Source organism: Dipodomys spectabilis, unplaced genomic scaffold (assembly GCF_019054845.1).
Source record: "Dipodomys spectabilis isolate Male_0828 unplaced genomic scaffold, ASM1905484v1 ptg000092l, whole genome shotgun sequence".
In the NCBI taxonomy this organism is placed as follows: Eukaryota; Metazoa; Chordata; class Mammalia; order Rodentia; family Heteromyidae; genus Dipodomys; species Dipodomys spectabilis.
In genome coordinates, this window is record NW_024870769.1 from 9,843,146 (window position 1) to 9,856,499 (window position 13,354).

Genomic DNA, 13,354 nt, shown 5'->3' on the forward strand with positions numbered 1-13,354 from the left:
GGAGTTTTGCTTTGGGAGTGAGAATATTATTGTTTTTCATTCAGGATGAAATTAGAGTTGGTTTTTGCTGGGTCTATCCTAATGTCAACAAGAACACCAGATTTTGAACTCTAAGCAGTGAGATAGTCCTTTTAGATCTGAATCCATTCAAATCAAATAAGTGTACTTAGTAGAATGCCACTTTTTAGGGTTTCTCTTTGTAGTGACTTCAGGATAGCCCATTTATTTGAATGAAGACTTTCATTATATGGGCTTGATTCCTTTTGCCTGATGAAGTAACATATCATGCAGGTTCTCTGGGTGGGGCTCTGTTCTCTTTGGGGCCATGGAGATTCTATATGATATGAACCCCAAATAACTTACAATTCTGGCTGCCCTATATGTATGACACTGTTGTGAACTATACCTATTGAAAGTACATATTGCATGAACTATATTTACTGGCAATTTCCCAGAGCTTTTGAAGATGTTCCTTGGGACAAGATACTGCTACCAAAACTGGAGCCAGAAGAAACAACACTAGAAAAGGCTGCTGATGTTGTTTCACAGTGCTGCACACTGAACAGATATGAAAACAAGCCAGCGGTGACACAGGTGATCAAACATACCTGGGCAACAACACTTTTCTTATTCTTACTAAACTGAACTCCTGAACTTCCATCACATATTATACAGCTTGAGGGTATGGATGGAATTAGGAAAGATTGGAGAGGACAATGGAAGGAGTGACATTGATCAAAACACATTGTGCTCATAATCTGACTTGTTGAATTGAAACCCTTTTGTATGACTACTTTGGGTTTTTTCTTAATAATGTGTTACTACTAAGAATTAGAGAGGGAGTTGAAAGTTCTCTAGTCAAGGAAGCCATCAATAACTTCTAATATTTTGATAATATCCACACATTTGTTGATTAAAGATTATCTTCTTACCCAAAATGATTTTCTATGATTATTTTCAAAGTTGGAAAAGAATAGTACATAATGAAGGAAGTGGGAAGAAACCATTTCACCATACACAACCTAGTCTGATTATGGCTTTGGAAATAGGGTCTAGAACTGAATTCTGCAAAACTCAAGGCAAAAATGGAAAGTTCCACAACTCATAATCTCTGATTATGCGATAAAGCAATGCATTCTGTGCTGTCAGGTAAAATGTCCATTCTTTTCATTTCTGAAAATCAACAAGTCTTGACCAAGTGAATTATTACACTCATATCACAGCTATAGCACTTTTTCTAGAGTGTGAACCACATGTTTCCTCTAATCAAATATATATTTTTGTATGAAAAGAAATCTCTACTTCATACCAAACAATTCATGCTCAAACCCAATGCTCCATTAATTGCCCCTCCTCTCCCTCTTCCCTTCTCTGTCCCTTCCTTCCCCTTGCTCCATGCTATATTTTGTCCTCTCTCTGAGGAATTTCTCCTCAAGCCCTAGTCAGCCATTCTCCGTTCTGGCTTTGTCTTTTGCAAACACTATCTCATTGTCACTATCACCCTGACTTGGTGTCAGGCCTACCAGCCTTTAGGTTCTATCTTAGCCCTTGCTTACACCTCCTAACAAATACTACAAAGCACCATTAATTAATTCCCATGGATTACCCAATTCTTTTTTTTTTTTTTTTTTTGGTCAGTCATGGGGCTAGAACTCTAGGCCTGGGCACTGTCCTCTTCAGCTCAAGGCTAGCACTCTACCACTTGAGCCACAGTGTCACTTCCAGCTTTTTCTGTTTATATGATGCTGAGAAATCAAACCCAGGGCCTCATGCATGGAAGGCAAACACTCTACCGCTGAGTCTCCTTCCCAGCCTCTACAGTATTATTTTATGCTGAAGCTCAGTGCTAAAAACCTGGAGAAGTTGTTGGATTACTGTTCATAATGAACTTTTTGAATACATAAAATACCCAGGACTAAAAAGAAAACCAGGTGTGTTGCAATAGCATAAACCTGGATCTCATCAAGAATTTTATGAACTCCAGGTTTTAGATGCCAGTGTTAACTTGTAAAATTTTTTCAACATTTATAGAGAAAAAAATGATGAGAGGAAATATAAAGTATTTGAGTTTTAAATGCAAAGACTCTAAGATGGGATTTTCATATAGAAGTTCGAGTTAATTGTAATTTCATATGAATTTTTTTTTTGGTGCTGGTCCTGAGGCTTGAACTCAGGGCCTAGATGCTGTCCCTGAACACTTTTTCTCAAGGCTAATGCTCTACCATTTGGGCCACAGCTCCATCTGGACTTTTTTGGTAGCTAGTTGGAGATAAGACTCTCACAAATTTTTCTGCCTGGGCTGACTCAGAACTGCAATTTTCAGATCTCAGCCCCTTGAGTAGTTAGGATTACAGGCATGGGCCACCAGCACCCAGCAGCCTCATTTATTTTTGAAGAGCACCAGACTACTTTAAAGCATTTTTAACTTTCAAAAACTTGTCATTTTGTTATATTTTGCTTGTGTTAAATTTAGCTAATACCCACAGTTCTTCCCAGGCACGTGCTGTTCTGAGATTAAGAACTGGGCTTAGATAGGGGCTAAGGTGCATCTGAAATCAGATATTTCACATGGGCTTCAAACTGAAGAAGATAGATATGAGGCTGATTCCAGCTGTGAGGAAACATTTAGAAACAAGTCTGACAGCAAAGTAGAGATCAGGGGTGTACTGGAACCAAGGCCAGAGTTACTGGAATGTCTGGAGAAAGCTTCACAGAGAGTCTGGGCTAGGTTACAGAGGGAGAAGATTGGCAAGGACACGGAAGTTTACATCCTTGACATTATAATGATTTGATAATTAAATATCTGTCACTTGTTTTGATAATGGTTTTAGATGATCGGTGGACTCTGGGACAGATTTCAGACAAGATCCTTCTTAACACCAGTCAGACCAATCAATTTGTAAGTGTGATCGCCTAAAGCTAGATTTCTCACTCCCTTATGTTTATCATTAAGAACCCATGCCTTTGCCCACAGGGACAGGAGAGAAGTCTGTTCTCAGATGGGAGAGTTTCAGTGTCCTTCCAGTGGACACCTCTAGTCCTGGGAATAGATCCCAAATCCCAGTTCCATTGTTTGGGGTCACCTACTTTCTCTTCATTTCTATTTATCTTCCAGAAAATCTCTAATAGAAAGTGTGTCACAATCATTCCCAAACAAGGAGTGTTTTATAAACAAGTGACAGAATTACAATGTTGTAGTATTCCATTGCCTTTATACTCAAGGGGTTATTACTTCAATTCTATCAATACTTGTATCATGTAATTATTTTGCATTTATTAATGTTATAAAGTGTTTTTTTACTAGTTTTCCCATATCTGATTCTGTACATTTAGTTTTTTTTTTAAACATCCTTAGTGTTTCTACCTTAAAAATGCCACTGTTTTATTTTATTTCATTTTTGTAATCCACAAGCAGGTTATCATTTCTTAATTTTTAAAATTCATTTTTGATTATTATATTTGCAGAAATGTATAAAAGTAAGGATATGACACAGTTTGTGTATATGCATCCTGGAAATAAGGATATGATATAATCTATGTATCTGCTTCCTGGCTCTAGACATAAAAGTAAGACCAATGCAAGCTCCCACAGTACTTCTGCTCTTCAGTAAAAGTAGTACAAAGTATCTTTGAGAAATTTTTTTTTCCATTAGAAGAAATGGTGAATAATGAAAGATACAAAGAGCCACAATCCTATGATGGCAGGATGTACTGATATAAAATTAATGCTGAATCTTGTATAGAAAACTTACACTTCATTGAACTGTATTTAAAAATAATGTGCAAGCCTTTTGGTTAATATTATTTGAAATGTCATTTTATCAAACGAGTGAAAAACTCCAAAAAGATTCCAATGTATAATTTAAGTGATCAAAATTCATATAAAACATTGAAACATTCAAAATAATTAGGATCTTTTTGTAAATTGAAAGCTGGGTTGGTTGATAATCCCATTCAAATATCTGTTCTTTAACATGTAAAATATGGACTAAATATGTTTTTTGTGACAAAAGAGAAAATAGCCCCCATGATAAATACTTATTCCCTTTTACATGGATTCAATATATTTTTTAATTCATTGATAAATCAGCTGTCAATGAAAGCTCTATATTTTAGCAATATCATACATCAGAACTCCTTAGGGAGTTCTCCCACTGAAATTTACTTCTGTGCCCCGTCCTCCCTCAAGAAAAACTCTATGTGTAAATCTTTGTAATACCTTTACTTACAATCCCTAACATCTAGAAACAACCAAGATACCTTTCATCAGGTGAATGTATAGGCATACCAGAGTGTTACCATGCAATGGAGTACTACCTAATAGTGACAAAGAACAAATACAACAGCGGCAGGGAAAATATTTTCTTTTTTTGAAATAAGGTCTAATATTTATCTTGTCTTGAACTCACTATTCTTATGCCTCAGCCCCAGGATTGCAGAAGAGAGCCACCAAGTTCAGCTAGGAATCACCCTAAATATATTCTGGTGAATGGAAGTAGTCAGACACAAAGATTTATGTGTTATATGGTTCAATTTATGTGACATTCTTGAATGGAAAAATAATGTGTGAATTAATTCTAAAACTATAAATTTTTAGTGGTTAATTCTTATGAAATATTTCTGAAGACCTTTTATTATTTATTATTATGCTATAATAATTTGATGTTTATTAACAATATCAGTGACCTAATCGCCCATATTCTCTTTTCTCCAAGTGTGAGTTCAAGTACTAGAAGTAGATATATCCCTTACTATACGTAAGTAATAATACTCAATATTTTAAAAACACTAGATTTATATCTAAATTGTTATTGCTTTTGGTACATGCAGGTTTGCAATTCACTTTTCAAGATGTGTACTAACAGATTTCAAATGCTGTTCTACTAACACACTACTTGTTTAATGTCAAACGTTTCTTCCAGCTGGGTGCTGGTGGCTCATGCCTGTAATCTTAGCTACTCAGGAGGCTGAAATCAGGATTAGAGTTCAAAGCCAGCCCAGGCAGGAAAGTCCGTGAGACTCTTATCTCCAATAAACCACCAGAAAACTGGAAATGGCGCTATGGCTCAAGTGGTAGAGCACTAGCCTTGAGCTGAAGAGCTAAGGAACAGCACCCAGGCCCAGAGTTCAAGCCCCACAACTGACCAAAAAAAAAACGTTTCTTCAAAAATTGGTTCAAGGTTTTGATTAAGTCAAAAAGAATGATGAGTGGCATCTATTTTCTTATGTATGATTTTCCATGAAATTAAATATCTTGGATGTGATTAGTAGTGAAAACCAGAGAAAATCTAATACTTGGTGGGGAGGATGTTATGTGTTCATTAACACTGAAGTAGTGCGAAGCCAGGGACTGGTAGCTCAAAACTGAAATCCTTCCTACACAAGAGGCTGAAATTTAATTATCATGGTTTGAAACCAGCCCAGAAAGACTCTTATCTCTCATTAACCAAAAAAGGCCAGAAGTGGAGCTGAAGCTCAAGTGATAGATGCCAGCCTTGAGCAGAAAAAGCTAAGGGAGCTCACCCTGGTTCTGAGGCCCCAGGATAAGCACGGGGAAAAAACCTGAAAGTAAAACTGTGATTTAAATGGTAGAGCTCCAGCCTTAAGCCAAAAGCCAAGCAAGAACTCAGTCTAGAGTTCAAGCCCAAGCACTGATACAATGAACAAATACATACACATACATTAATTAATTAATTTAAAAACTGAAGTACAGGAGATGCTAACTATTTTTCCATATTAAATCTGGCTCTGTAGAAGTATATAGTCTGCCCAGGGGATTAGAAATCTTGAAACAAAGGAGTTCAGAGAACTCTTTTTACTATTGTTTCTTCAGGCTTACTGATGATTCCACCAGTGGTCAAAGACTTTGGAGAAGCATCTCCAAATGGCACAGCCTTATTTTGCTCAGCTCCCAAGGGCTTATTGCTAATGGCCTGTATTCCTGGCACCTGCCCTGGCTTCCATCCCCAGAGAAGCCTTATTATCTCTGGCAGAGTCCACCCTCCTCTGAGTGTCAAGGGAAGGGTTTGTACAAGCACTGCTGGCTTCTGTGCTCAGAAACAGAGGTCTTGCTCTTGCTGTAGCTCAAATCCCAGATCAAAGAGCACAGCATCTCTTACTCTGAAAAAGAAAAACTCACTTTTATCTTCTTCAGGTAAATTGTTCGTGTGTGTGTGTGTGTGTGTGTGTGTGTGTGTGTGTCTGTGTCTGTGTCTGTGTGTGTCTGTGTGTATTGATGGTACTAGGGATTGAACTCAGGACTTTGTGCTTGCTAGGCAAGTACTGTACCACTTGACCCATGCCTCCAAGCTCCCTTTTGTATTGATTATTTTCAAAGTAAGTTCTCACTCACTTTGCCTGGACCAGCTTCAGTGACTTGTGCTTCCCTGTATTGCTGGGATTACAGGTACATACCACTTAAGCCAGTCATTAAGTATACCTGGTAGTGCCCCCACCAAGCCCAGCCATTGAGATGGAGTTTCAGGAACTTCTTTTTTGCCAAGTCTGTTCTTGAACTACCATCTCCAGATCTTCACCTCCCTTGTATCTGGGATTATGGGCTTTGAAGGCTTGAGCTACCATGCCTGGCATTGGTTTAAATTTTTTTGCCTCAAGCTTTTAGTCTTTTTCTGCAAATAAAATTGCCTTTAGACGTTAGAACAGTCTTCAACTATTTTTTACAAGGATGCCTATGTCCTCTCCTCTTTTCAATCTACCAGTGGTCACGTGCAGTCCACAAACGCAGATGTCGTGGACAATCCCTATGGAGACATCACATCCCTTGCCAAGCCTCGGCACTCTAAACTGCTTTACACAAACACCAGCTGGTGAGTGCCACACGCAATTATTTTCACTTGTCTCATTCCTCAGGGTGAAGTAGGTTATGGGATCTATACAAATGTAGAAGAAAAAATAGCCTGGCTTCTATTGAACATAGCTTAAGAAGAAAGATACCAAATTCTTGAAAGGACGTGTAGTTTATCACCAAGAATATTTCAGTTTAAGGGACTCTCCTGAGGGCATTGCACAAATCGCTTCATCTCTGTGAGTTTATTGTCTTCATCTGGAGCATGTTGCCCAAAATATCCCCAAAGATGGGTGGGTAGTGAAGAGAGAGAGGGGAGGTGGAGGGAGGGATGTAGGGAGGGAAAGGAAGAGGATGAGATAGAAACAAAGTATCAGATACTGCTGATCATATGAAACCATTATAAAAGCTGGAAAACAGAATCATTTAGCACTAAGTATTGCTTTCCAGAACATTGCTTGTGAAGATGGTGAGTCTCCTGTCCAGATTGGTGGAGGCAGGAAGGAAATACTGAGTTGGAATGCACACTAGTAACCTTAGTTAGTACCAAACTTTGATATTTGGGTCTTACCACCACATCTTTCTCAGCAGAAAAATGTTGTATTCTTCTGCATTTACAATGGGTAACATCATCGTAAGTAAAAATACTTCAGCCAAGCACTAATAGCTCAAGCTTGTTTGTAATCTTGGCTGTTCAGAAGGCTAAGATCTGAGGATCACAGTTCAAAGCTATCCTGGGCAGGAAAGTCTGTGAGACTCTTATCTCTTGAGCTCTGGCTCAAGAGGTAGAGCTCAAGTGGTTAGTGCCATAAGCACAAAAGCTCAAGTACAGTACCCAGGCCCTCAGTTCAAGCCCCAGGACTAGCACACACTCACAAATATTCACTGAACATGGGTAAGCTACAGATTATTCTAGCAAGCACCACAGCTTCCTGTGAGTAAGTAAATGAGTGAGGTTTGTCATCCTCTTGATTACAGTGCTGATGGGAGCTTGCTCCTTTTTCAGCCAAAGAGAATGATACTACAGTGAGCTAGAAAAGGAAAGAGTTAGAATTCAAATCCAAAGCATATTTTCTGTTAAGTACTTATCACTTCTATTCTACTGTACAATTGAAAATTAAATTGTATCATCATAATCCCAGGATTATATAACATATATGTTATGAAATATATCTTTTGGTATTATAAATACATATCTATATTGCATATGCTAATATATAATTCATTCATTCATATTCTATATGCTGCTATATACTTATATTTTTATATATTATACCTACAACTTATATATTCTTTTGTTCTTTTTTTATTGTGAAAATACTGTACAGAGGGGTTACAATTACATGGGCAAGATAATGAGTACATTTCTTATCAAGCATTGTAGGTTCCTCCTTTGTTTCCCCTTCTCATCCTTCCCATCCTCCTCCTGTTCCCCCACTCAATCCTCCTCCCCCCCCAACCAAAGTTGTAAAGTTCATTTTCGACATATATATGCTTTTACCTATGTGAATCTTAAGGCTCAGAGGTTAACCTTAGATTGCTTCCACGACTACTCAGAGACCAAAACTTAAGGCTACTCAAGTCCCTTGTATGAAAGGGCTTAGTATTTTCATAAACCCCACATTGCCCTTCATAAACCCCACATTGTCTCTAGATGAGTTATCATACCTAATACAGTATATATACTGTGTGAACAGTTACTATACTATATTATTTAGACATGATGATAAGCAAAATGTGTGCATCGTTGACACAGGCACATTTTCCCCCATTATTTTGGGTGTGTAGTTGGTTGAATCTGGGGATGCAGGACTCATGGCTACAAAAGACTCACCATAGTCTCTGGGACAATCAAGGCATGCCTCAAGCAGGAATTCTGTTCTTTTCTCTTTATGCCACTGACTGCCATTCCTCAGGGATGTGCTACCTTTACTCTCTATCACGACTGATAAACCTTGTCAACAAATTCATACAGAGCCATAGCACAAAGCACTACAGAGTTAATAATGATTGTGTGCCCATAATACAAACTAACTTCAGTATTACACATGATACTACCTGCTATTGTGATTTTATTACTAATATCTTCAAATATTTGTACACTCAGGTTTTAATTAAACATGCTTGTTCATGTGTCCGCACATCTTGATCAGAGGCACCCTTCCATCATTCTTCCCTCTCTCCCCTACCCCTTTTCTTCACCAGTCTCAACAAGTTTTCTACTTCCTTTTCATCTATGAATTACGACTGGATTCAGCCATCATTTTTCTTCCATTCATCTTCCACTTCTTATATCCTCCACCAAGAAACTTTAAATATTTCAGTTATCTACTTTACCTAGTTGCTCTGACTACTCTATCAAACTACAAAATACTGCTCAAACCTCTCTTTGGATTTAAAATATATTTATGTGCTCAATCTCATCAAATAATTCATTAATACCTACCTAGGACTTGAGGTATAGCTCAAATAGAGCATCTGACTAGTATCTACAAGGTTCAGGGTTTAATTCCCCAGTACCCCACCCTCTTCCATCCCACCCCCGGGTCCCACACACTACCAATAACAACACAATAAATTGCTAAAACATTCCAGGTACTGTGCCAAGAACTACAATAATACAGAATATTTTTTAAGTTTGCCCTCAATGAGCTAAAACATTTAAAGGGCAGATAAGCTCTGCTCATGAGTAATTATAATGCAGCATGAAATAAGGGTCAGAAGAATTCAGCTTCCTTTTTGGAAGCACAGCTTTAGAGAGAAATCATTTTCCTATTTAGGACTTGAAAGGTGTAATGTGGGTCCAGGCCCTCAGGGGGACATGTTGAGATTCTTCCATAAGTTATGAAAAGGAATTATTATTTTAAAATTATTTTTATTATTATTGAGAGTTGTACAAAGGGGTTATAAATCAGCGTGTCCATTTATAAGTACAATGCATTTTAATCAATATCACCCTTGGAAATTACTATTCTTAAACAACAACTCAAAAAAACCAAAGGACAATAGAGTACAGAAGAAACATTCTTAGTAAAGAAAGCGTACTTTGGGGGTGATTCCTCAAAGATAGTGAAGAGAAATCTGGATAACTGTGAATAAATATGAGACCATACTATTCTCCCTAATTGTGCTGGTAACTTTTTTTCTTTAATGTGTATATGTGTGTGCCATTCCTGTGGCTTGAATTCAGGATCTGGGTGCTGTCCCTTATTTATTTATTTTTTTTGCTCAAGTCTAGCACTCCACCACTTGAGCCACAGCTCACTTCCAGCTTTTTGGTGGTTAACCGGAGATAAGAATCTTACAGATTTTCCTGCCTGGGCTGGCTTCAAACTACAATCTTCAGATCTCAGCCTCCTGTGTAGCTAGAATTACAGGAGTGAGCCACTGGTGCCCACCTCTGGTGCTCAGCTGGCAAATTGTTTGTTATCACATATATCATATATATATATATATATATGAATACAATGCATCTTGATAAATGTCATCTCTTTCAACATTCTCCCCAAACTGTCCCAACCCAATCCTTCCCTCACTTTTCTTAATTTTATAGAATACACATTTTTAACACTTTTAACACTTTCTCCCTGAAACTTGTTTTTTAAGGAAGTGAAATTACTTGTTGATCATGTAAGTGACTTGGAGGTTAGCTGCACTTCTCCAATTTGAGCACTAGAGAGCGTCCACGTTTGTAAAGTTTCTTCCTTTCATTAATTTTCTTTTTTTTTTTTAACACAAAATTAACCTTCAAACAGAAAAAAATCCATTTTGATTGTGAAATATCTATAGATGTTAAAATAAAGTATCATCTGTAACATAAAAAATAACACAATTATACATGCATGCATGTAGATCAGATTCTGAAAGCAAGAATTATTTCTGAGTTTTCTCATTAAAAACATTTTTATATATTCAACAAGTAAATGCAGCTTGCAGAATCTGGATAAACTTTGTGAACTTTTTGAATTAATACGAATTCACATCCCATTTCTATTCTCTATCCATTTTAAGAATAAGATAAAGATCTTTGAGCCTTGCATTGGTGGGGCTCATACCTATAATCCTAGCTACTTAGAATGCTGAGATCTGAGGATCATGGTTTGAAGCCAGCCTAGGTAGGGAAATCTGTGAGATTCTTTTCTAAAATTAACCAGCATAAAGGTAGAAGTGGAGCTGTGGCTCAAGTGGTAGAGTGCCAGCCCTGAGTGGAAAAAAAGCTAAATTGATAACACCCAATCCCTGAGTTCAAGCCCCAGTATTCACACACAAACCTGTACACACACACACACACACACACACACACACACAGAGTCTTTGTTATTTCCTAATGTCTGCCTACACACACAACATGTGTGCGCACACACATATTATCATCATTGTTGTTGTCATTGCAGTCCCTCCTCCTCCTCCTCATCCTCTTCCTCCTCCTCTTCTTCCTCCTCCTCCTCCTCCTCCTCATCATCATCATCATCATCTAGTCTAGAGCTCAGTGAGGCTGAAGCAACGTCCTGTTCCTTTTGGTGATTATTTCTTAACCCAGTGATGTTTCAGGACCTTGCAGTCAGAAGCAGAAATGTAAGGCTCATCCTATTTGAATGAAAGGCAACTGCAGAATTTTGCATAGCCTGAGTCTCACAGCACCCTATCCTGTGCCCTGTCCTCAGTGAGTGGAGACAGTTGCCCAAAACAGTGCCATGCATTTTCTCCAACGACTGTAGCCACATAAAGCTGCCAGAGCTTCATCTCACCATTGTGTTCTCAGTGACAATAACCACTTGGTACTGATGAGGTACAGGCTCAGGAAACAGAGCCCATAGATCACTGGTGGTTGGTCTTCTAATCCCACAGCAGTGCTATGGTTGATATTTGCTATTTTTCCAAAGAAGGCAGCTGTCTCCACCATACCATCCTCTATTGAATGGTCACCAGGTGTCAGAATCCCTGTGCATTTCCACCTTAGCGGTTTTGGGGAGGAGGCATTTGCCAATAGTAAAGAATTATCCAGCGTGGATTCCCAGTGAACCCTGGGAATGGTCTGAGATGGGGAAAGGGAGCCTTCTTGCCATCCACAGGGTTTTGTTGTGGCAGTATAAATTTTGAAAAAAAAATCACACCACAACCCAGGTTAGATAATAACTATGAATAGTAGTTCCTTGAATCATGCTGACACTTCTGCCTTTCTGAGTACTTTCACATCTACTCTCTCATTTGTTTTTCAAATAGTATTATGAGCCAGAGGTTTGGAAACCAGTTCTATCCCTGTCCTGTAGACAAGGAGGCTGAGCCAGAGGAAATGACTCAAAGGGTCCAAATCACTCATTTCATGAACAGCAAGGAGAAGTCCAAGATTAGACTCCCTACTTCCCAGGGCATACTCATTCCCTGAATCTGTGTCTAGCATGCCTTTGGCCTCTGTCACACCAGAATTAGAGGATGCACAGAAGTGTAAGCAAGAGGATCACAGTCCAGACTGGTCCACCTTGAAAATGGCATAAGGGCTTGGGGATTTATTATTCCTATGGCCACTTCTAAATGCAAGACATGAGGAATTTAAGAGTTCAGGACGATAGAGATAGACAGATATAGATTATCTATCTATCTATCTATCTATCTATCTATCTATCTATCTATCTATCTATCTATCTACTAGATGATGAAAAGAATACCATTAAAACTAAATCTCCTGAAAAACATGCCACAGTATCTCAGGCAGTCAGAGAAACATAGTCCTAAGTCATTACAAAGGGATTCTAGATTTATTTGCCTTTTCACCAAACAGTGAAATCATAGCCCAGGATGGACTGCCTGTCTTTGCCTATGCTACTGCCCACCTCTGAGTTTGCTGCCCCATTTTTCTGACCTTTGATCTCATTCTCCCTGAGCTCCCAGCTGGACTCCTTATGAACTTCCTCCTTCCTCTGTTTTCTTCCCATTGAACCAGCCCATATAAATCCCTTTTTCATGGATTCTTCTGTGAGCTGAGCACCTGCCATGATCTGGGGACTCTGCAAGCCCCTTACCTGTTCCATACTTCCCCTAGCACACCTTCCAGGAAGGTACAGTGACCCTAGATATTGGTAGATTATAGGTAAGGATGGCTCAGGAAGTTTCAAAGTGAGTCTCAGGTTCCCAGCTCATCAGGGCAGCCCTGAATTTAAATGCATATGTTTCATGCAATCTCACTCTTACTTGGCCTCTGTGGTCTTTGCCCCGGCATTGGCTCTTTAAGCCCAAGATGTTTATTTTTTAAATGTATTCATGGAGGTTAAGGGGTGTAGCTCGGCAATAGAGCACTTGTCTAGCATGTGCAAAATCTTGGGTGCATCCCCTATCCACAGAACAAAGACATTGTAAAAAATACTGGTGATGTGAAAGCTGCCAGGAGCCAGGCTGCTTTGATGTCTGCCTTGGAACTGTACCTGACAAAGAATAGTTCTAAATAAAAGCTTGTCTTAGACTTGAACTTGCCCTTATATCCACACCCTGGATAATGAAGTTGTCTCTGACTTATCAAGACTGTCACCATGCCAACAGTCCCTTCCCGGTAGT

General features: G+C 38.7%; 1 protein-coding gene across 1 annotated transcript in view; it reads left to right on the plus strand.

The window, feature by feature from the left end:
• Spata48 (spermatogenesis associated 48) overlaps window positions 1-13,354 on the plus strand; it is a 47,605-nt gene that overhangs the window by 16,682 nt on the left and 17,569 nt on the right. The window contains exons 4-7 of the mRNA XM_042685068.1: window positions 456-594; window positions 2,832-2,899; window positions 4,716-4,757; window positions 6,720-6,827. Of these exons, the coding sequence (XP_042541002.1) occupies window positions 456-594; window positions 2,832-2,899; window positions 4,716-4,757; window positions 6,720-6,827 (357 nt within the window). The remainder of the gene's footprint in view (window positions 1-455; window positions 595-2,831; window positions 2,900-4,715; window positions 4,758-6,719; window positions 6,828-13,354) is intronic.